Below are 24,875 nucleotides of genomic sequence, written 5' to 3'. Positions count from 1 at the left end.
CTTTCTCTTACCCATGCACTATAACCCAGAGCTGTAGTGACACAAACTGTCTTAGTTTGTCTTTCCTATATTTTTTGAACTCCTTATTTCCATTTCTCCTACTGCACCTTCTCAGCAAATCCACAGTGGTATTTTTAGTTCACAGCATAGATGAAAATAGAGCCAAGGCCACAAACTCATAGAATGGCTTGGGTTGGAAGAAACCTCAAAGATGACCCTATTCAAACGCGCTTCATCTAGTCCCAACCCCCAAACTCTTTGACAGAGCTTTCACAGCAGCTACAAGCACTGCAGCAGGCAGAAGTACATACAGACACCTGATTCAGACTGAAGCTGATCCAAATTTTCCTTAAACTTCTACTTTTGGACCAACTCCAAGATGCCTCCGAGTTGTCAGAGGTGGCATTGACCCAAGAAGTTTTGCAGCATTGTTTCATTGAGCACTTGAAAAAAATAACTAAATCATGCTCCTCTGTACCACATCCCCAAGGTTCTGGAACACTTCCAGGGACAGTGACTTCACCACTTCCCTGGGCAGCCTGCTCCAATACCTGACTACTCTTTTGGAGAAGTAGTTTTTCCTAATACTCAACCTAAACTTCCCCTGGGACAACTTGAAGCCATTCTCTCTCATCCTTGCTTCATCATGCTAAGGACCTGTTAGAGTCAACTTTTCTTACAGACATGTAATGTGCAGCTATTTGCACATGGAAAGTAAAGAGCATAGGAAATAATGCCTTTGACATGCAATGGATACAGCATTGTCTCACTACTTCTTCATTCTTTCTTAATTAAGACCCTATCTCATCTCGCATCCGGGATGCAAATTGTTTGGCACCATAGAGGTGCCCAGGGCCACGGACAGAACACTGAGCAGCCTGATCTGGTAGGGGGCAACCAGTCCATGGCAGAGGCTGGAACTGGATGATCTTTAGACCCCATCTAACCCAACTATTCCATGATTCTATGATCTTTAAGGCCCTTTCCAATCCATCCATTCCATTATTCTTCTGCCATTTGTTTCAACACCTTTCAGTATACAGGAGGCTCAGACCACGACCAAAACCACTCAGCACTGCAGTAAAACATGCAGAAACACTAAAGGATGTGCCATGTAGGACCAGCTGACTTAACTACACCAGTAGGCTTTACCTTTCACAATGCTAGGTGGAAGGTAAAAGTTGGAAAGGTCACTAAGATCATCTAAGATCATCCTGGTATGACTAGGAGGAATGCTCAGTAATATGCATGACTACATCCTGCATATTATCAAAGTAGCAAATATCAGATAACTGTACTCTAAATATCTTACAGCTTGAGCTGCAACACCCCATACCCACATTATTAATTATTTTTACAATCATAGTCAAAGGGAAATGGATTAATCCAATCTCAACTCATGTGATCACAAATCCTTCACCAAACCTGCTGCCAGGCAGCTCAGAATATCAAGTTGGGTATTTGTGTGTGCAATACTGCTTCAAACTTTTCAAGTTGCCCACAGAGAAGTGGCGGATGCCCATCCCTGGAGACACTCAAGGTCAGGCTGGATGGGGCTTTGAGCATCTGATCAAGTTGTGGGTGTCCCTGTTCAATGCAGAGGAGTTCAACCAGATGGCCTTTAAGGTCTTTTCCAACTCAAACAACTCTGTAATTCTATAATTACTTCCAAGAGGAGCACTCACACAGTTTAGGAAGCAACAGTCAAGGCTTAATGAAAGCATGCAAGTGCACACACAGATTAAAGATGCTCTGGTAACCCAGCGGTACAAGAGCAGCACTGTGATAAGGACAGCATACAAGGTGCTAAATGGATTTCAGTAGTCTCTCAATCTGGCCAAGCACTGAGGCAAAGGGTCAGGATAGGGCTCCAGCACTAGTGAGTTCCAGCACTGTGTTTATTGTTGTTCTGTCCTCCCCTGATCCCAGAAAGTTGCTTAATATCTTAATGGCTTTCTTCCACCACTGCCATTAATGCTTCATGTTTCAAAACCTAAATCTGCTCCAGGATCTTTATCACCAAAGCTCACATAATTTTTAAAGCAATTTCTAATAAAAACAGCAAGGTGCACCCTGGATCTATTATGCTCATTTCACAGTTTGCCAGAAGGTCCATGTAGTCATTCAGGACTTCAGCAACATCTTTGAAGAGAAACAAACACAGCAGAAAAAGCAGAAAATCCAAGCTAAGTAAGAATGCTGATGGCCCAGAGCTCAAGGACCTTCAAGGTCCCTTCCAACCTAAGCCATTCTGTGATTCTGAAGAACAAAATACAGCTTTAAAGAAAAAGATAGGATCACCTCCTGCACCACTCTAAGTTTCTCCTTGGCTACCTCAAAGGCTACAGAATGCAGTAGACAAAATACAGCACACACCAGCAGCTGAACACCGTTGACTCCTCCAAATTCCACTGGAGACCAGTGCGATTTTAACACCAGTAGGCTTTGTATCAGTCGATTTCTGCACCAAAAATGGGAAAGCTACAACCGTTCAAGCAGGATTTTTTTGATACCTTGATATATTCACTGAGTACCTTGAGTCTGGGTGCTTTAAGTTTGTGCCAAGCTTTGAATTTCCGCATAAATTTCCTTGAGCAAGTGTAGAAAGTCATTCCTTCAGTAAAAGGACAGCACAGAGCTTGAAATAATAGCTCAGAGCTATTCCAGAGCACATCCATCAGATTGGGTAAAACCTCCCATTCTACCCCAACCTTCAGGAGAACTCAGTTTGCAAAAGCTGTCAGCAGTGCAAATCATGCTTTGTTTTTCAGGTGGAGCAATAGAAGCTGTAAATGTGCCTGATTATTGCAGGGGGTTGGACTAGATGGCCCTTTAGGTCCCTTCCTACTGAAACGATTCTATAAATTATTCCAGTTAACAGCAGAATGGCCAAAGCAACACTGTGCAATAGATGAGAGGAACTTCTTTCCACTGAATGAAGTAAAACAAAAAAAAATTATTTCCCCGGAGAATAAGGACAGCTGGCACAGTAACACACCCAGCTCACTCATCTCAGCCTTACATTTTACCCAGTATTTTGCAATAAAGCGTTATGTAATTCCAAGTCATTTATACAAATGGAATGTGGCTGCTACTGAAAAACACTCCGAGGATCAGACAGAGAGCTGCTGGCAACTCAAAATATTTTCCTATCTCAAATTTATGGTTAAAAATGCCAGTGCTATGGCTCTGGCACTTACGTGCTCCAATATTTCCAAACTTAAGGTTCAAAATAACTATTAAGGAATTAATTAACTATTAACTATTAATTAAGGAATTTACCACAATCATTTTAACCGTAACTTCTAACACATTTAGTTTGTTGCATTGCTTCAACAGGATGCTTTCCAAAGCTCAGCTTATATCTATTTCACATTGCCACTGAATAGGCACAGTTACCACATCCAGATCAGAATTAGTAATGAAGAAGTGAGTGGGCAGTTATCTCCAGCACAAACAATTAGGCAGTCAAAATATGCGTTTGATTAACAGGAACAAAGAAAATGTGACTCAGCCTGGAGAAAAATAAAGTTTGCTTTCAAATAAAGCAATCTCACTTTTTTTCCCAACAGAATGGCCAAAATCAGACCCTTTTAAAGAGGGCTGCCACATCTCAGAGCCTCGTCTTTACCTGCTTGGACATGGACGCATGGGCAGCAGCAGATCCTCAGGCAGGAGACATTTTTTGCACGTTTTCAGCTGCAGAATTAATTCTGCAGTACCATCTCCCCATAGTGCCTCTGATATCACTGTGGGGAAACCAACGTGAACAGGGTCCTGCTCTTCATCCCAAGCATGGTGCCAAGTACAGAGGAAAGGTTTGATATCAACCACAGCAAAATTTATATACCCATTTGATTTTCAAAGCACGTTAGCATTATACGCTACACCCACCAAAGTTATCACCACCACAATAGAGTTTCTCAGTCCCTTGGGGACAAAATGAATTCTCCAAAACAAAAAAACAAAACAAAACAAACAAACAAAAAAAAACCCCAGCACATGGTGCCCCAGGTCACACCAAGAGAAAGACTGCTTTGAAATAGACAGATAGAACTGACTTACTTGTCCAGAATGAAGTACAAATCAAACCCTCCGTAGCAGGCAGGACCCCCGTTCTCTCTCTTCCCACTGTGTCCATCACACACCAGCAGAAAAGTTGCAAAGAAGAAACACTTGAAGCCAAATCTGGCGATGCTTTGCTTTGCAATGGCCATTATATCCAGAGAAGATGAGAGAAAAAAAAAAGTCTTCCCTTGATCTCCTTTATTTCACAGCCTTCTCCCCGAAAGCCATTCAACACCCTTTAAATGCACAGACAGGTATTTTACTTCTTAAAACTTCACTTGCAACAGTTGTCGTCAGGAATTGCAAGGCTTCCCCCCTTGTTTCCCTTGCACTTCTGTTTCTTGGTTTCAGATTTCAAGATGCACAATACTGTATTTCACTTTTTTTTTTTTTAAAGGGACTTTGACCCTCACTCTCCCTTAGTTTGAGAATACCACCGTTGCTTCCCAACAGGAGCAGAGAGATTTTGCTTTACTGCAGACTTCAGCAAGTACAGGGGGAGTTTGACACCCCCCCTCCCCTTGTCCACCTTTAATTATTATTGTTATTATTAAAAAAAGAAAAAAAGATAAAAAGAAGAAAAAAAAAAAGCAGCTCAGAGAATGCCACCTACTGGTGAAAACTCAATGTAACTGGAGTCTCTGGATGGAAAAGACATTATCTGTGCATTGAGCACACATAGTGCAGTCTGCAAGGTTTGGGGTGAGCAGATTGCTGATAGCACTCACGCAGCATTGTACAGAGACTTTTCACCCAATGCCAGTATCCAAGTTAGAGGCATAAAGAATTAAAACCTGGAGCAATGTAGCAAAAGTCAAAGAGAAATTACTACTGCATTCATTCTTTGTGTTTTCTCAGTCTTAAGAAATCCCGTGCCTATGACCATGCTTCCCTCTGCTATCCTTAGCTTGCTCCAGGGGCCAGACACCAGGGGCTGAACCCTCCCTCTTCTTGCAGACCTTGCCAGGAAACTCATCTTCTCAGACATCTTCCAAAAACAGCATCAAAACGCTGCAAGACAACTCAAAAATAACACCATTCCCAATTCAGAGCAACATCAGTGCAGACAAGAGCTACAGTAGAGGTCCCAAGAGTGGGAGCATCCATCCTTCCAAATCAAATGCTCTCAGGAGAAGAAGGAATTTTATTTATTTTTATTCCTTTTTATTGGGGATTGGAACCAGCTGTTTTTTGTGGTCCCTTCCAACCCAAGCCATTGTATGATTCCCTCTTATTTGTTTCTGACTGACTCTGAAATGAACAAATAAGTAACAATTCAGAATAGAATAAAAATGCTGTGCTCAAGAAAATAATTCTAGCCTGAACCTAGCAGGAGGAAAGAAAGGTGCAGGAGATCGGGTTCCCTGCGTGGCTGTGCATTCAGGCTAACAGAAGGCCCCATAAAGCTTGGGAATAAACCAACAGATGAGGCATCAGATGGAGAGCAGAGCGCTGAGATGGAGAGGTGAAAATGTGAGGTGAAATGCTGTGATTTGTGCTATGGAATGAATGTGGTTCAGAGCAAATTCTCCTCATGCAGCCAAGGTGCTTCAGCTGCACACAGCAGCTCAATGGTTAATTAAGCTACAACTGATGTTCTTAGTGTGTGATTAGCATTTGGGTAACTAAGTAATGGAGGAAATGACTTCAGCTGGTTTTCTTCTTTTCTTATCTATTCTGAAGCAGCATGGAAGCTGGTTCCTCCAGTGGTAATAGGGGTGCTGCTGAAGTGTCACCCACCTGTATCATCACTGGGTGGGTTTTCTGAGCATTCATTCATTGTGGTTTTAGGAAAGGTGGGCTGGGTTCAGTTCCCTTTGGCTTACAAATGTCCAGCTTATACAGTGGGTAATGATTTCTGTCAAGATCTCAAAGCATTCCTCTACTTTCCTGATGGTTGAGGAAGGTGTTAGAGCAGCATGCATGGATAAGTGAGACTTAATGAATTGCTGCCATTGATATTATAATCATAAATACATCATCACTGCACAGGAATAAGACACTTGTCTTAACACAACTAACAAAACTGAGCTGAACAGTCTGATGTGGTATAGGACAAGAGACCCCTCTGGGTAATGAGGAGCGTGCTTTTTCTTACTCTGTGTGTCCTCTTAAGGACATGGTTTAGTGGGCAATATTGGTGCTGGGTGGATAGTTGAACTGGAATCTTACTGACTCAATTGCTCTATAACATATAATTCAAGGCTGACACCCAGTGGCCAAGTGCTTTTTTCTTCCTTGGATTGCTCTAAATTTTCAAGTAAATCAAAAGCAAGACAGTAGGGTGATCTTATTTGACTTTATTCTGCTTTAAACTTATTTGTCTCTGCTGCAACGTGTAGTCCTGGATTGTGTTTTTCTTCTGGTGGTTAGAGTTTTTTCCACTGCTTGTCTATCAGGAACCGCTAACTATTTGCATGTGGATGTAACCTCTCACTGAAGGGGAATATTAAGTTCAGTAGATAAATATTTTGCTTGTGAAATTTTAGTAATCAGCCCAGGTCTCAGCAATGCTGGGATTGCACCAAATGTTGAGGTAACATCTTTTTTTCAAAGAGGAAAAAGGAGGTCATGGGGAGCTACAGATTGGTGGTGTTGAGGGCTCCTGCCCTTCCAACCCAAACCGTTCTATAAATTGGATTTCTTTATTTTTTGAAGCTTTTGTTGATCATAAAAAGTGTAGCAATGAGAAAACAGACACAGTTTATTCATGCTAAAAGTGTTTATTTGGAAGATACTATCACCAACTGATCTCTTACAACATCTGAATCATGAAGAACAAAACTCTCAAAAGACATGATGTCAGGGAAGAATAGCATCAGGGATGGCTTTGTTCAGATATTGGGCGTCGATACTAGCTTCAAGAAAGGCATGGTGCTCAAACTTTGCCAGCACGGCAGTAGTCAATGCCCACAAGATTCAGGACATCAAGTCTGTAGCATGCATTTTGGTTGTAGAAGATCTGGTTTACTAAAAGAAAGAAAAAAAATACCATGAGTTAATTCCCAAGATGTTAGTGCAAGTCATCAAACCCTTATTATGGCACCGACAGGAAGACAGCTAACGATTTATACTTGTCTGCATAGCAATGGCTTGCACTTTACCTCTGACTAAGGAATGTTTTGTTATAATCATTGCTATAGAAATAATGTAAGTCTATGATTGAAATTTAATAAGGAATAATAAGAAATAATTTGTCTGTGATTCTTTTGTTGTCAGCTGCATGTTTGACTCAAACAAAGGAATGCAAACTGATGCTACTTAATAATCTCTACTTTTTTAGTACTAAGGGACACTATTATACCCTATATCGTTAGTATATATTATTGTGTATTATACAGGTATGTATGTATATTTAATAGGCCCTACCAGGCTTTGTCGTTATCAAACAGTCCTATAAACTGTCAGCAGTCTCTGAACTGGAGAATAGTAACAAAACATTCTTCCAATCCTGAGCCCTCCATTCAAGGCCTGAAGTTTTAGACTTATGTCTACCTTCAGTGGTAACAAGAGAAATAGTGTATTGCCAAAGGAAACAAAATCACCTGTTTAGCTTATAATTCATATGATAAAACTTACCACCCTCCTGCTGTGACTCTTCGAACGCAAGGAAGGCTGGGAGTCCACTGCAGAGAGCGAAGATATCGTTTCCGTAAGACATGAGGTCACCAACTTGTCTTCTGGAGACGACGTACCTGATGGAACTCGAGAGCACGCTTTCGCCTTTCACATTCTAAACATCAAATGACATAATTTGGTGCCTTGATCCATTTAATTTTATGCACATTCCTATTTCTGAAACAATGAGACTGCTTGCTGTTCTACTAAAACTGTACAAAAGGATTTCCTCAGTCACTTATAAATCTCTCACCATAGAGGTACCTGGGATGTAACTGGAAGAGTGGAAAGAGAAGAAATCAATTCCATTTTCTAAAACTGGAACCAAGGGGAGCAATAGGAAAGTTGGCAAATGTATCTACATTAAAATAATTTGAAAGCAGTTCTTATGATCTTAAGAATTATGTTTTAATGGGATAAATTCTCTTAACTGTTCCAGAGTTCTTTGTTTTCATTGAATTTCAAGCATATTTTCCTTGTTAAGTGATTTGTCCATTGGACACCATTTCTGGATACCTGTATTTTCTCTCACAACCTAGACTTTGTGCTGGTTTGTATAGATAACTCAGCCACAGCCACATGACTCCTGTTCTAAATCATACCAGTAATGTGGAGGCTGAGATGAATATGTGATGTTCAAAGAATTAAGGAGTTGTAGAATCCTTAAGGTTGGAAAAGATCACTAAGATTATCTAGTTCAACTATCAATCCATCACCACCATGCCCATAGAATTACAGAATCATTGAGGTTGGAAAAGACAATTAAGGTCACCTAGTCCAACCATCCACCAATCCATGTTCTCTCATGACTTAGTTCTCAGAGTTTAAATGGAGTCTGTATCTATAAAAGGCTAATAAGCTGAACACTCATGCTATTATAGTCATTAGTTGTTTGTTGTTTTGGGAAAGTCTGAAAAGTAACTGCCCCTTTTTATCTTACGTTAGACTCTTCAGCAAGGACAGCAATTGAGTTAAGAGCAGGCATCAGGACTCTGTTCATTGTGGAAATATAGCAGACTCCCTCTTGTCCAAGTTTGGTTGCAATGTAGCCCTGTAAAAAAAAAAGTTGGAACGCAATAATTCAGCTTTTAAATCATAGAGATCTGTATTAAAAAACAAAGTAACGAACATAGAGTGTTTCTACCCCCAAACTTTGACTTGATAAGAATAATTCTTTATTTTGGTCAGCTTTCATAGAATCTTAGAGTCGTTAAAGTTGGAAGAGATCTCTCAGACATTTAATCCAACCATCAACCCATCACCACCATGCCCACTCATAGAATCATCAAGGTTGAAAAAAACCTCTAAGATCACCATTGCTTCACCCCCACCATGGCCACTAAGCCATGTCCCTGAGTGCCACCTCTCCACGGTTCTTGAATACCTCCACGGATGATGACTCCACCACCTCCCTGGGCATTATAGGAGCTAGGCTCTTTGTAAATATTCTGAAAAAGCATGCTCCTTGCCACTTACAGTTCCGTAGTTCCAAACAGTTGTCCATGCATTCTCAGCTGAATCTGACTGAATAATTGCCACAAGGGAATTTGGACTGATGGTCAGTGTTTGGAGGCCAAGGCCAACATTGACGGTGATTGTCCTAGGGTATTGTCCCCCATTTACTTTCACATTCTGAAACTAGAAAACAAAAATAACATTTTTAGACTTCCAACTGATAGTCAGTGATCTCCCCAGAGATAACTGAAAATCAGAAAATAATTAGGTAAATCAGTGCTATGATATAACAAATGCTGGCTCATAAGGTGCGCCTTCAGTGACCACGGTACTGTCAAAATGATGAAAGAGTAAGGCCATAGCATTCTGTAGTAGCTCTAAGAATAATTTTAATATATTAATGAATAATTTACAATAGATAATTTTATAGTGGTTCTCTTGTGGTTTCAGGACTTTGTGCATGAAAAACATTTAGATTTTTTTCCTCTGAAGAGAGGAGTAAAGTTCAGGAAGTAGGGAATGTAGAAGAAGAGCAGCAATGTATAACTCGGTCACTGTACTCACTTGGAATTGTGAAAGAGCCGGAGTCAGCACAAGTCCAAGAAGGACGGTAGCAACAATCTGAAAGGAACATTGAAAGTATAAAAATGTAACTGCAAGTCTGGCTGACAGATCTTGTCATGAGAATCCTTTTTCCTAATCTGATGTGGAGATGTCCTCCTTGGATACCTGTTGCTTCCATACTGGTTTTGCAATGGTCACCTGAAGTGACTCATCCTTGCTTTATGCTAGAATAACTCATACTGGCAATCTGCATTTCTAGGAGCAGGATCTGAATTTGCTACAGAGATCAATACAGCATTGGTACAATATACATAGATATTTTACAAGAGTGAGGAGAGAGAATTTAAATTTCCTCTGCACACACATCACAAGAAAGTGGTTTGATCCATAGCATGGTGCTCCAGATCACAAAAAGCCCATTGGCAAAAATGGGCGCTGATCTTGTGAGACTGAATAGTGCATAAATCAGCTTTTACGAAGATCCTTACCCTTCATCTATTTAGGCTAATACAGTCTGAAATGGAGGAGCGAAATGTCCCCAGAGAGTAACTTTTCACTATAAATGAGCAAAGGCATTTCCAAGGTATAAAGGCAATAGCTTTGAGTTATAGTACATAAGAAGTAAAAGGCAATAGCTTTGAGTTTTGGTATAGAATAAGAAAGTAGCTTGCATACTCACAGTGAATTTCATCTTGACTGCAGAGCGGATGCAAGTGCAGATGGAACGAATGGGGCAAACTATCCAGCTTATATACGCTGGTCTCAGGATCAGGCACAGAATGATTAAGTATGGAAAGAAAATTATCTAGTAATTTGTAACCAAGTCTTTGTGTCATTGGACATTATTTCCTGCCATAACTGTTTCATGAATGGAGGGGTTATACTTATGCAAATTCTGACCTATCAGTCTGACAGAATTATCAGATAAGTATCCATTTGCAGTGAAAAAGGAAATGTGTTTTGCGATAACTTTCTGACATATTTGCTGTCTAATTTTGAAAATTTACATCAAAATGGAGACCAGAGATAATCTAAGGTCGTAATAAAATATCCTTGCATTAGGGAAAATACACATAGGTTAGGGCCTTTGCACCCTCCAAAACATACTGGACTTTACCGTAGAACCACAGCTCCACCAGAATGTACAACCTAAATGCAACATTGGCACCAAAAATTGCTTTTCAGTAAAATTTCAGCTGAATTACAACATATGCGAATGTCTATGGCTGTCTTTATTATTGTAGCCATCAACAACATCTTTTTTCGCCTTGCCATGGCTTATCTTCCATAGTGAAGTAAAAATTGATTGTGAAGAGACGAAGATTCTCTCAGGGACTTTTTTTAATAATTGGTTTTCCCCTCAAGTTGCTCAGTTCGATTTTGTGTGCAATCAGTGCAAACCAGAAGAGTCTGAGATTGTCCAACTGCAATTCAGCACATTTTTCAAAAACTGAGGGAATTTCTTTTCTTTTCTCTCTCAATCACCTCTAACCTGTGATGCAGGAGCAATATTAGATCAAATTCTTGCATAACTGAGGCAAGTCTGCACATCCTAAGGGGCTTTTTATGCACTCTTGCAAATTAGGTTCTACCAGGGTCCTGGATTCTATTCTGTTTAATAGATTATTTGATGGCTTTTTAAATTTTATTCAAGTCATGATTTTGAAACTTTTCCCCATTTGAAAAAAGACATAAGATCAACTGAATCTTCGTATTATGCCTGCTGTGTGATGGGAGAAAAACAGAGCTACAGAGATGGGATCAGGAAAAGCAAGGCACAGATGGAGTTGAACTTGTGAAGGGATGTGAAAAATAAAAGACAGAGTTCTTTAGATACATTGGTCAGAAGAGACAGGCAAGGGATAGTGTAGCCCCTCTGGTAAATGAGGAGGGAGAACTGATTTGTTGCCTGACCCACCTGGTGGCCTTCTATGATGGAGCAACGGTGTTGATGGACAAAGGGAAGGCAACTGTGTCATCTACCTGGACTTGTACAAGGCCTCTGACATAGTCCACGCCACATTCTTATCTCTAAATTGCAGAAATATGGATTTGAAGGGTAGACTGCTAGGTGGATAAAGATTTGGTTGGACAATCACAGCCAGAGAGGGCTGTGGTCAATGGACCTATGTCCAAATGGAGGTGGTGACAAGTGTTGTCCCCTCAGGGGCTCATCTTGGTACTGGTACTCTTGCAGTCTCATGTTGCAGTGTGTGATAATGCACTAATTGGAACCTATGTCCGTGTAGTTTAAGTGGCTTAGGCAGAAGCTGGATCTTGCTGCTCATGTTTTGTGCCCTCTGAAATTTTTACCTTAACTGGAGGCAGTATTGGAGCAGCACTGCCCCTTGTTGGGTGCATCATCTGTCACAGGGACTAGACTAGAAGGCCCCTCGAAAGACATTTCCCAGTGACAAGCAATTGGATAAGTAGAGTGTCTGTTTTGTCTCAGGGAAAATGAAGGGTAAAGCTGGACAAGGAGAAGAAACCCCCAGCAAGTCGGTCAGGAGCTTTGTTTAAATACTGCAGTCACACGGTTACTTTTGTTTGGAGGTTCTAAAAACTTGGGATACAGGCAAACAAACTTTGGTTTTGCTTTCATTTTACATTTTGCTGAGCAAAAAGGCTGCTTTATCTTTAACTTAAAGTAATCATCAACTTCTATGAAAAATAAAGCATCTCATAGGTTAAAACTCCAGGAAAAGAGCATCTGACAAAAGAGTCCTCCAGCCAACCCCAATCACTGGATTAATCCTTTCAGATCCATGGAAGAAAAGAATTCCAGCCATTTTGCTTTAGTTTTGGCCTAACTACAACTCAACTCTAAAATGTCCGTCAGCACTTTTGTTTGATTAGGGTGTGGGCTTTTTTATTTCCTGTGTTAAATATTGGTGAAACAGTGGGAAATAATAGCTATATTCAATCACAAACTGCATTTCATTTCATGATTCTGTTACTGAAAGCTTGATTTCTGCATTTGTATTTGGCTGTAATGCACTGCAGTGCTTTTTTTTTTTTTTAATAAAACATGGTATAACAGCATTTTAGCAATAAGTTGAAATAATTCACAAATATGCTTGTTTTTATACATATGGACTTAATTCTTTCTGATATGGTTATGTAGTGTGTAACACCACTTTATTTTAGCAGTAATGGAAATTCTTACTGTCAAATCTCTTTGGGAAATACTACAAGATCAGATTTAAATGCCAAAATTGGAATTTTTAGGAATTACAGTTTAGCAACTTAGCTTTTGTGCTGCTTCTGCTTTTTAAAAGGGTCAGTAAAAACACAGACTAGTGGAGGCTGATGATGCATTTTACTGAAAGAAAATATGCTCCACAAAGAGCAAAGGAGAAGACAGATACATGATTGACACTGTGATCAAGATCAGATCATCAAGGAAAAAAGGCTTCTTCATGGGTACACAGATCTGTGTATTTTCTTCAAAATTTCACCAGGAGAAATTGCAGTAAATGATTCTCATATTTCTGAACGTATTTCTGATACATGAGGGTTCATCCTCTGAGAAGTTTGACCCTACAAGAAAAGAAAAAAGCCGATTAAATTTGAATTGAGGAAACAGAAGAACAATGTAGGTGACATTTTTCTATCATTATGTTCTACCACCAGAAATGCTGAATTTAAAAACTGAGTTGTAGATGTATGCTACAAGCCACTGCTGGTGCAATCGTCTTAGACAAAAGTCTTATTAGTGCTTATTTTGGTATGCAAAATGCTAGTTACCATTATACTCACCAGGAGATGGGAAAGCAAAGTAAGTGGGAACTCCTCTGCACAGTCTTTGAATGCGTGCTCCATATGGGTACAGGTTCAGCAGTCTGTCGTTTGAGATCACGTAACGATGCTCTATGGGTGGAAGGAACTCAGGGGAGGTAGCTCCCTAGTGTCAAAGACATAACACCAGAATACAGCATTTAGGAAAATAAAATAAAATTAGAGTTTTCATAATACAGAAGGGTTTTTTCAACTTCTATTTATTTAACTTGATGCAGCTTTTGAGGTATTTAGAGCAACTCAACCCTGCTGAGAAACTTCACTATAGGAAACTTTTCTCATTTACGTTGATAGAGAATAATAGTCATAGAGCCATTGAGGCTGTAGAAGTCCTCCAAGATCATCTAGTCCAACCATCCACCCATCCCTACCATGCTCATAGAATCATAGAATCATAAAGGTTGGATCAGACCTCTAAGATCATAAAATTCAATTGTCCACCCTCCCCACAGTGCCATTCCCCAAGACTGATAATTCCCAGCTGGTTAACTTTCTCAGCACTTTCATTCACCAGCATACCTCAAATCCATTAAATCCTGTGTCAGCTTTGCTAATGATGCAGGTGTTTTTTCCCAGTACCTTGGTTGCGATGAAACCCTATTAAAATATACATTTAAAAGAAAGACTATTAAAAAACAACAAAAACAAAAACAAACGGCAACAAAAACAACAACAACAACAACAAAACCTGCACTTCAAAGGCTTTATATAGTATAATTAATCATAGGGAAGGAAAATGTCAATTATATTGCTTAGGTAAATGTTGGTGGCTAATGATGGACTTTGACACAAGTAAAATAAATTGCCTTGACTGGTAATGCCACGTGTATGTGGTGTTATATTATCTAGGCCATATGAAATTCAGGGCATCAGAAATTATAGAATATTTAAATAGGAGGATTTTTAAAGCACCGTCTCTAAAGCCTCATGATCTTGCTGAAGCCTAGGTGCTTCTTAAAAACATTTTTTTTCCAGTGCTAATCTAAGCACCAATTTGGATTTTGCAGCAGTGTGAGAAGAAGCAGGTTTGCAGCTTTACATGGTCTTTGTTGAACTCATTGAACAAATGTGCAACTTGGTTACGTGGTTGGTTGTCCCCACAGATTGTCTTGGACTGCTTGCTCTTACATCAACCATCCTACACCTTAATCAAGAGGAGACCAACCAAGTAACACCAGTGTCTACTCATTATCAGCTTGCACTGTGACCCCTTGTGGTAGAAGCCAAAATGTTGCTTGAGCCATAGGGGCAGCCACTTACAGTCTTGGCATCCCAGACAGTTTTCCAGTTATTAGGGTACATAGGTGGCCTGATGGCAAACCCACGGTTGCCAAAATGAGGGCGTGGGTGGGGTGGAATTCCAACTCGAGGTGGATGGCGTCGATTTCCATGGTGGATTAGATAGTGTGGATTTTCGCCAAGGCGTGCATGGCGTGGACCTTCATTACGGGCTGGCTCGTGTGGACCTTCAGCACGGGGTGGACCTTCGCCATGGAGTGGAAGGTGTGGATTTTCGCCAAGGGATGGACGGGGTGGACCTTCATTACGGGATGGAAGGTTTGGACCTTCACCCTCAGCCCTCCTGTGGTTCTGGTTTTGGAAACAAATTAAAGATAGTGAGGATTTAGGTTAGGAGATTCCCAGAGGTGTTTCATGTTCTTGTTCTGGTAACCATACTTTGGAAAATAATTACTCTCAAAGGCCAGAATAAAAAGGAGATAAATTCCAGCCTTGGCACTGCAAAGGCCATAGTACTTTTGCATCAAACTTTACATTCAGACTTCAGTAAGACCTGTTTTCCATGTATATCTACTGGCATCCTCTCTGTGAAGGCAGGCAGGCTTTAACATAACTGCTCCAACCCTTCCTCCCTCTCCCCCTTTATAGAGTATCAGACCAGGTGGAAAAGTTGGGTATAAAACATTTAAACACTGGGTGATTTCCTTTAAAGTTAAAAGCTGGACTTGATATTGAGAGTGCAATTTGGAAGAAAAAAAAAAGTAGGAAAAATGAAATAGTTCCTTATTGCTCTTCCTTTTCACCAGAGGAATTTGCAACAATTTACCATATTTCACTGTATTCACTGCTACCATACTATGTTCATAAATACTTAACAGTATTTATGCTAATCTGAAAGTCAGAATTGGTTGCTGATTTCATATCTAGCAATTGATATTTTCTCCTGATACATCTACCACCTATATACGTTCTCTAGTGTAAAAAAGGTAGTTTCATGCTAAATGTCCGATTTCAGAACACAGCTTCATTTTCACAAATATATTTTTCAGTTGTCACAACTAAAACCCATCAGTTCTTATGGCAGTGGTGCATCTTTGCTCTATACTTACCTCCTCAGCAAGGTTTGGAGCCAGGAGAACTCCAAAGAGAGCAAGCACAATCTGAAATGAACAATAACATATGCTCATCTTGCGTCAAGTTATTTTCTGTCTTAAAATAAGCTTTACTTCTTGCTTAGCTTCATGCTCAGCATTTTTCTGGAGTTTATCTGATGAGTACATAAATATGCAGTTAAATCAAATAATCAATTCATATAAATTGCTCTTAACCTTAGAATTGTATTTTGTGCAGGTAAAAAAGCTCATTTAAACACTGTTTTTTTAAAAATTTCCAGCCCCAATTCTGTGCCCTCTTGGAAAAAGCTGGACTGAAGTATTTCTTTTTAAGAGTGAACTTTTCAATGAGCTTCTTGATTTTCAGAGCAAGCATCCATGTCTACCATTGCAAAGGGTTGGAATATGAGCGTGCAGCACAGCTGTGTCCTTGGAACACAGCAGAAATGGGACTTGAAAGTCCTCATAACAGATCTCATGCATCCAAATACAAAGCTGAAGAGGGTAGGCAGTGTATTTCTGTACAAATGCACATTGCTACCCCTCTCTAAAATTATGTTGTTTCGATTATCCCATGCTTCATATTCAGATTTCCTTAGGGTCAAAAGTCCTGCTGATATATTTTTATGTAGGATTCAATACTAAATGCTTCTGTAACAATAACCATTGTGGACAATTGTTCTCTTGGAGACAAATCCTCAAATACTGAACCCATCAAAAATTTCTCTGACTTCAAAGGCGAATTTTTAATAGTTAGATCCAAGTGTGACTCAGAGTGTTTAACATTTGGGAAATTATCCTGCAGCAGTTTCAGACCGCTATGAATACCGCTGCCCTTTTCTCATGCATGCACTTGAGTCCCCCACAGCTCACGGTTCTTCTCTTATGCTCTTGACAGACAGCTGTAAATTAACTTTAGATAGCTCAGGAAGACCATTGACTTGTGAGTGAGACAGCATTGCCCTTCCTAGATTTTACGTGTGCATCTCACCCTTGAAACAGAGCACTTGTTTGGCTAAGCTTATGGAATGAGGTCACTGCCAAAAATGAAATTTCACCCACGAAGTTGCAACCCATTTGGCCTTTTTGCTCTGTAAACCCTACATAATTCAGTGATAGTCCTATAGGTGCCAAGAAAGACTCAAAATAATTTAAAAACTCTCCAACATTAGCAGTTTTATGAGAAAGTGATATATGTACTTACAGCGAACTTCATTTTGATGGTAGATGAGGCAGGTTCTGCTGGTAATTGATGTGTACTCTTACTTCTTATAGAGTAATATCCCAAAGTAAAATGGGTTTACCTTCTTGGCAGGTGTCCTCTGTTCACAGAATCATGACGAGTTTCCTGTGGAAGCAGTCTGATAAGAGTAGGCTTTGATACAAACCTAATCGAACTCATTACATATTGAAAGATTAAAGAAATCTTGTAATGGTAAGATGAAAGAATTCAACAGTAACTTCTAAAAGGAGAAAAAAAATCAGAACCAGAAAATGGATGCCTAATAAAATCTGTAGTTGTTCTTTGTGTGATGAAGAACTCAGCCTAATTTTTTTATTCATAGCTCATTACATTTTAAAAATAGCAATATTACCATCTCTGTTGATGTAAAAGGTGTTAATTCATGTCCCCAGCAATGACAGAGCTGGATCTATATAATAGAAGTTATTGAGTCCTTTTGCTTGCCTTCTCTCGTGAATCCTTTAGTGCTGTTTTGTCCTTAGGATCTGCTTTCTATCCTTGAGACCTGGCCTCTGCATGTTCAGCTCTGCACAGAAGTACTAATTACAATTTACAGACATGCTGATTACAAAACAAAAGTTTATTCAAGAAAGGGACCCTATACTTGAAATTATAAAAGATGAGTAAGGCAGGAGCAATAACAACAGACATTTATATCAATTGTTATGTAGAAAGCTGATTTCTAATGTTCATCTGAGTTTGGTAATTACATATGGAGCCATAGGAAAAATGTATTAGCCTTGTTTGCTGCAAAATCTTTCAAAATGTTTGCATAATATTTTCGTTGGCCCATGAAGAAGGCCGATTCTTGTTTCCCAAGAATGATCTCCATTGCTGCGTAATGTACAGAGATACTTAGAATAGAATAATTTGAGTTGGAATGGACGTTTAAAGGTCATCTACAAGGTCATCATCCCTACATACCCCCAGATAATTTGGATTTGTTTCTTAGCTCTGCTCATTAAAGAAGAAGCAGTTTAAGAGGTACTCATTTAAATACTTGAAAAGCATTTCTTCTTTAACAGAAGCTCTATCAGTACATCAGTCCTGCACCTTGCAGTAGTTGGTATGGGTTGGCACACTCTGTTTCCTTTGCATTTCTGGAATGGCACGGTGGGAATTCTGATATGAACTAATGTCTCTGAAACGAATTATCCAATGCTGTCAGTTGCTGAATAAGAGTAATTGAAAAGGGCAGGAAATCTGACTTTAATTAAGAAGATGAGGCCTAATTCTCATTTGTAACAGTGACGGCTCCATTTTATTAGTAATGGATGTCTTGTTGGACTGCAGCACTGTGGGTGAAAGAACTGCTTTTCCCTCAATTTTGCACCCACTTTGCAATTTGCATGAGGTGTACAGTACGTTGAATGAAAGTAATACATTACTAAGCACAAGGATTTCCTTCTTCCAGTTGATCTGCGGATGCAGAATGGAGACCTGCATGTTCTTAGACTCAAAGATCCAAACTATACAGGAGTTTATTTTGAATGTCGTGAAATCCTCTCATAGTCTCTGGAAATTTAATTTTTGACTTGTTCCCAAGAAACGCATTGAGAAGCTGAACTCTGTAATGCTTGTCCCCATGGTGTCATTACTAATGAGCTGGAACAAATGGTTTGGTCCATTTGTTCTAACAACCATCGCCAATTTGGCCATTATTATGATGCATCACACTTGGAAGCCTGAATCTCCAAATCTTCCATCAACTTTCGATTACTGAAGTACTTTGCATGGCAAACACACAATTAGAGCATTTCACATTAAGAATCGCTGATGGAACTAACTGCAGTATTAGAATCCAGGAATAAGGGCAGGGAGGGGATGCAATTACAGTATGAGATCTTGTTCTTTTTCCAACACAAGCTTTCTATATCTCTTTGCCTGATTTTAAAGCTCTGATCAAAGCATTCTCTGCTTCTGTAATAAGTTCTTGTACCACTGTGCAGCAAACTCCCAAGGCTGAGGAATGTTTAACCCTAGACTTATGCTTTCACGTGTAGGGTTTTTTTTCATACCTTATAGTATAGAAAGAATAAAAACTACAGAAATTTTTGGTGGATTAACCCTATAAGCTTGTTTTTCTAACTGCTGAATTTGACAAATTCTGCTTGCCCCATCCATGGACAACATGGATTTTGATCCCATGTTTGGTGTGCCCAGCTGAATGCAAACATAAGCACAGAGAACTTTGTTGCTCTTTGAGGCGTTGCTTCATTCTTTACTTTCCTCCCACTACCTACTCACTCCCTGATAAAGCAAATATTTATCAAAAGAACATGAATAAAAGCATTAGTCACCAAGAAAGTTTGTTTTGATAGCATTATTCCCACATTAACTTGATTAAATCTCTCTCCCTTGTATGTTGAAATTCCTGTTTGGTTATCAGACGTGAACTGAAGTTATACAAGTATTCTTTTCATACGATAGTCAAGGTTTGCTTGTTTAAATGATTTTTACTGGATGGTGGTGTCAAATAGTGTATCAAATTCCTCATGTAATTTTCATCACATAGACTAAGGCTAACTTAAGAATATTTTACTGAGGTAAATTAGAATGTATTTTAAAATACTTGGCCTTATGAAATGAGCTGAGAAATAAGTTTTTTGCAACAATATACATTTCTGTGCTGTAGGAATACATTCCTTTTTCTGAATAAGCTTCTCTGTGCTGATAGGACCGATCTGACTGCAAGCGTAACAGCTGACTGTGTAGAATCAGTAAGAATCATAGAATCATTAAGGTCAGAAAAGACTTCTAAGATCATCTAGTTATCACAACCATGCATGTGGGGAAAAGTTTGAAAGTCTTCATTTAGATCAAAATTATCTGAAACAAGACTGCATTGAGAGTGGATACCATTGTAAAATTTTGGGGTCGGGGAAGAGTTCTGCAAAAGAATGCAAAACAATGGCCTCAAGTTGCTCCAGGGGAGGTTCAGGTTGGATATTAGGAAAAGCTTCTTCAAAAGAGTAGGTAGGCACTGGCACAGTCTGCCCAGGTTGGTGCTGGAGTCACCATCCCTGGAGGCGCTGAAGAACAAGGTGGAGATGTGGCACTGAGGGACGTGGTTTAGTGGCCAGTATTGGTGGTAGGTGGATAGTTGGAGTAAATGATCTTAGAGGTCTTTTCCAACCGTAATGATTCTATGATTCTATGATAATTTCAGATACATTACTGGGAGATTTATGGATTTCAAGTTACTGACACGAGCCAACTAGAAGTGTGTTCTCTCTTGCAGTAAGATTAATTAGTCAAATGCTTTTTAGAAAGTAACCTTTTATTTTTGGCCTCACCTGAGAGGATCAGCAAAATTCAATCCTTTCAACATACGGTGGAAATAATGAGAACACAGCCACTGTTGTATGTCTCCTTCACTAAATACTGCTGATTAATCTACTCTCATGTGTGGCTTAGGAAAGCAGAAGCTCATGCTTCAATGCCATGGCAGTTTCTCGAAAGAAATTAATATATAAAGACATAATGAATACTGGAAATTTAATTTAACGTTAGTTTTAAACCTATTAAAGGTTTTCATTTGGGCTTGTTCATGAATCCTGCTGTGAAAGGTTGTAATCTTGCAAACAAATAACCATTTGAAAAGAAGGGGCAGGGCCAGCTTTCAACAGGAGGGCAACATCAATCTAATCTAATTTAAACTAATCTAACCCCGCTTGTCACAGTTTCATGTGTGTTTGTATTTATGTTCTGATATATTGCTTAGCAGCACAGATTTGTTACACTGGAGATAACACTGTCCATGTAGAGTTGCGTGGTGTAAAGCAAGTGCATGCAATTTACTTTTATATTGAGGCTTACTTGTAGGCCTGGATGACATGTTTCACCTTTTCTTCAGTTGATTAATGACTGTTCAGTATCTTCACTAATGATCTGAATGATGGGTAGAGTGTACCCTCAGGAAGTTTGCAGATGATGCAGAACTGAGAAAGTGGCAGATTCACTGGAAGATTATTCTGTTGTCCAAAGGGACCTGGACAGGTTGGAGAAATGGTCTAATGGGAACTTCATGAAGTTCAACAAAGGGAAATACAACATTCTACACCTGTCGTGAAGGAATTTAGTCCTTCAGGTGGGAAGCAGGTCTGGAGAAAAAGCCTTGGGAATCCTAGTGGACACCAAGTTGACCATGAGCTAGCCATGTGGCCTTGCCACTAAGAAGGCTAGCAGCATTCCTGGGTGCATCAGTCAAAGTATTGCCAACAATTTAAAGGAGGTAGTCTTTTTCCCCTGTTCAATCCAAGTGAAGGTGGGCCTGGGGTACTGGGTCCTGTTCTAGGCTTCACAGTACAGGAGAGACCTGGATGTACTGAAGGGATTCCAGTGTAGGGCCACAAAGATGCTGAAGGGCCTGGAGTACCTCTTCTTTCTATGAAATAGCTGGCAGTGTTTAGCTGAGAAACTTTAAGGCTTAACAGACATTTCAACAAATTATGTAAATACTTAAATGGAGGATACAAAGAAGACAGACTGAGGCTCCTTCCAGTGGTGCTCAGTGCCAAGACAAGAGACAAATGGCACAACCTGGAAAACAAGACGTTCCGTCTAAGTATCAGAAAGCACCTCTGTGCTGTGTGGATCACAGAGAGCTGGCATAGGCTGCCCAGAGATGTGCTGGAGTCTCCTCATTGGAGATCTTCAAAGCCAACTGGATGTGGTCCTGGAAAGCAGCTCTGGTGACCCTGCTGGAGCAAGTGGATAAGAGCAGATAGCCTGCAAAGGTCCTTTCCAATCTCAACCATTCTCTGATTCTGTAACTAAGATGACAGCAATTTGTTGGCTTTCGGTCTGGATTCTCATTTTGTGGGAAGGGAACAGGATTCAATTACAACATTTAAGTTATGTGTGATTGGTCAAGGTGTGCGCACTGAATGATGTGGAGTTACAGGACAGGAGGCAATGACCTTTAGTTGTGCCAGGGGAAGGTTCAAGTTGCATATTGGGAAAAGTTTCCTCTCAGAAAGAGCAGTCGGGCACTGGAACAGATTGCCCAGGAAGGTGGTGGATTCACCATCCTTGGAGGTGTTCAAGAAAAGGTTAGATGTGGTACTGAGTGACATGGTGTAGAGCAGTCACAGGCATGGGTTGACAGTTGGACTAGATGATCTTCCAACCTTAATGATGCCATGATTCTATGAAATGAGGAGGCCAGGCAAGGTCATAATCACAGAAGAATACTCATGGAGGTGTCCCATGGTCATTGACTTTTGATATAAGATACAGTTGTAGTTTTAAAGGAGGAATCTCCATTCTGCTTCTCTTGTGGCCATATGTGAACACATTCTCTGAAGTCTCATGTGACTCCTTTTTGCATTGAGGAGAAAATCAGTAAAACAGATTGTGCCTGTGCAGCAAAATTGTTACTTCCAACAATGTCACTATTTTCAGTGCATCTGATAGATATCATGGTGTCTGATCAAAAATTAGCATTACTTTTTGTTAGAAAAGATCATGCACATACTAGATGGAAGAAATGGCAGAAAAGCTGGTCTGTTCAGTTGCTGACACGTAAGCATGAGTGGTGCTGGAATTTTTTTCTAGGATTTCTCTGAAGACTATCAGGCTTTTAGGAGTTGTTTTTCAGAAGACAAAATGCATATTGTATGAATGAATAGCAGAGTTGTTCCTGATGTCCTTTTGTTCTAGAAAATATCCTGTTAAATATTAAAAAAAAATGAAATAGAAGGAGTGGAAATTCCACTAAAGTTTAAACCAGTAAACAGTAGCTATTTGGGGAGTGATTAATCACACAAAAGCTGATGTATTGACTGCTTTTAACATATCAAGATCTGGTTATCTATGCCAGCCCAAAATTTCAGATACCAGATACTCTGGCATGTAGATATGGACTTGTTGTGGTCAGTGAACAATTCTGTCAAGTGTTACCCACACCTACTGGATGATATAAAAGTTGAAGGTCTCTGGAGTTTTCTTGAGTTCCTATCCTCCACAGCCTCTTGTTGAAAGAAAAATGAAGGCATTTGTAAGTATACACATTTTTATTCAATTTATATTATAGTATGTTCATTTTAAAATTAAAATATAGAAAAGAAGATGTTCTGAGTAGTGGTGCAGTACTGGGACTAACAGGATATTTGGGGTTTTTTTGGTTGTTCATTGGGAAATCTCCCCGAAGTCAGTAAGAACATTATTTCAGTGGAGGATGTAGAACCTGATCACAGTTCAAAACAGGGATTTAGTAATGATTAAATAATTCCAATTGTGGAGACAAATTAAGAAGTAACCTGCAATGTGACTTCGAAAGATGCAAATAATGCCACTGTTGTTCTGCATTTTTACTATTAGAAGCAAAAAAAGCTAATATCAGTAATATTACAATGCAGAACTGTGATTGCTTTCAACTAGCACACATTTGGAGAGGGTAGTATTTCAAAGTGACAGCATAGCTGCTCACCTCAGTTTATGAGCTGAATTTTTTGTCTCGCCTTGTTCATTGATATGGCACTGCCCAGTGTTTCTGTTGAGTGAAATGCTCATTCCTCTTGTTACAGGCTGCAATTTTCATTTTGCTGGGAGTCTTCTGGACTCAAAGTTCTGCATTGGAGGTAAGTAAACTGGCAAGCTTACTGGTGCATGTACTTTAAAATGCATTAGATTGATGGGAAGGGAGGAATATAATAGGAAGAATGGAAGAAACTAAAATAATGCCTACTGCCAAGCACAGAATAAGTAGCTTTAATCAAAGATGACAAGAGGCAAAAAGACAAAGAGGCAGTTCTGCACAGCTGTATAGTAGCAAGAAATATAGGCAACATAGGTCCCCTTGGCTCAGCCTGAAGTTGAAAGACTCTTGCAGCCTTCTCTGCTGCCATGTACAACAATGTAATATAAATATAATAATAAATATAACATAATTCTCCTTGGGCTGTGGCGTGGATCTGTCCCCTCCCCTCTCAACCACTACCACAATTAGTCCCCACCTCAAGTGCCTCCTGAGATTCCTAGAGAGTTAGAGGGTTTCACATTTATATGAAGCAATCATGCTTATTGGCATATATTCTTGGTTTATGCTGTGTCTTTAAAAGTGCAAACCAGATGAACAATGGTTTTATGCTTTTTACCAAAGAGTTATCTCCTGCCGGGACCTAACAATGAATATGTCACTGGGTCTATGACCATTGACAACAAGAAGAACTATGCTGATGTCCATGTCCGATCCGGCATGTACTCCTCTGACACCATTTTTGACTACCAGCACGTAAGTAAATCTAAGAATCTGCCTAGAATCTAACAATCTCTATGAAGATGTTTGTAAATTCAGATAAGTTGTATTGGTGTGCTTTCATTGTGAATTGCCCTGAAATACAGTTTCTTTGAAGACTCCCCTCTCTTCTCCTCTTATGTAATCTCTTTTTCACACATATGATGATGCATTTTTATGAGACTTGTGATGACATGGTGGTCATTTGTGAAAGTGAGAAGGCTGTCACTGACCTCAGTGCAAGAGAGTCAAGAAATGGCTGCCATCACTTGTATATTGCAAATGGAGCAGGAATCCATGGGAAAAGAGCACTCAATTCTTACAGACAGACATTGAATTCTCTTTTATTCCCCATAGGTGAAAATGCAAAGAAGTCATTCTACAGTAGTCACTGTAACCACCTTATGTTTCTCCTAGATGGCCCTATAGAGGAGAAAGAATCAACAAACATTAGTGGTAGCCATTTTTAGTGAATTACTTTTTATTTTATTTTATTTTATTTTATTTTATTTTATTTTATTTTATTTTATTTTATTTT

At 39.5% G+C, this 24,875-nt stretch overlaps 3 protein-coding genes across 6 annotated transcripts in view; 1 reads left to right on the top strand and 2 right to left on the bottom strand.

Annotated features, from left to right (window-relative positions):
• Window positions 1–4,572, bottom strand: part of ANTXR1 (ANTXR cell adhesion molecule 1) — an 80,206-nt gene extending 75,634 nt beyond the window's left edge. For 2 of the 4 annotated variants that reach the window (XM_042886742.1, XM_042886744.1), the window contains exon 1: window positions 4,066–4,572. In XM_042886742.1, the coding sequence (XP_042742676.1) occupies window positions 4,066–4,217 (152 nt within the window). In that variant the 5' untranslated portion in view covers window positions 4,218–4,572. The remainder of the gene's footprint in view (window positions 1–4,065) is intronic. The other 2 variants (XM_042886743.1, XM_042886745.1) reach the window with 1 other exon arrangement.
• Window positions 4,573–13,005: 8,433 nt separating this feature from the next.
• Window positions 13,006–17,082, bottom strand: LOC122188455. Its single transcript, XM_042886781.1, has 6 exons — window positions 17,059–17,082; window positions 15,852–15,902; window positions 14,764–15,093; window positions 14,023–14,100; window positions 13,465–13,609; window positions 13,006–13,245 (listed from the first exon to the last, which is right to left on the bottom strand). The coding sequence occupies exons 1-6, from the start codon at window positions 17,068–17,070 to the stop codon at window positions 13,160–13,162; spliced, it is 702 nt and encodes a 233-aa protein (XP_042742715.1). The 5' UTR covers window positions 17,071–17,082; the 3' UTR covers window positions 13,006–13,159.
• Window positions 17,083–23,061: 5,979 nt separating this feature from the next.
• GKN2 (gastrokine 2) overlaps window positions 23,062–24,875 on the top strand; it is a 3,503-nt gene continuing 1,689 nt past the window's right edge. Inside the window, exons 1-3 of the mRNA XM_042886774.1 lie at window positions 23,062–23,098; window positions 23,628–23,681; window positions 24,203–24,334. Of these exons, the coding sequence (XP_042742708.1) occupies window positions 23,087–23,098; window positions 23,628–23,681; window positions 24,203–24,334 (198 nt within the window). The 5' untranslated portion in view covers window positions 23,062–23,086. The remainder of the gene's footprint in view (window positions 23,099–23,627; window positions 23,682–24,202; window positions 24,335–24,875) is intronic.

Source organism: Lagopus leucura, unplaced genomic scaffold (assembly GCF_019238085.1).
Source record: "Lagopus leucura isolate 7727_CA_CO unplaced genomic scaffold, USGS_WTPT01 Super-Scaffold_100062, whole genome shotgun sequence".
NCBI classification, from domain to species: domain Eukaryota; kingdom Metazoa; phylum Chordata; class Aves; order Galliformes; family Phasianidae; genus Lagopus; species Lagopus leucura.
The sequence above is the reverse complement of the archived record's forward strand: the minus strand, read 5'-3'. Positions and strand labels throughout refer to the sequence as shown.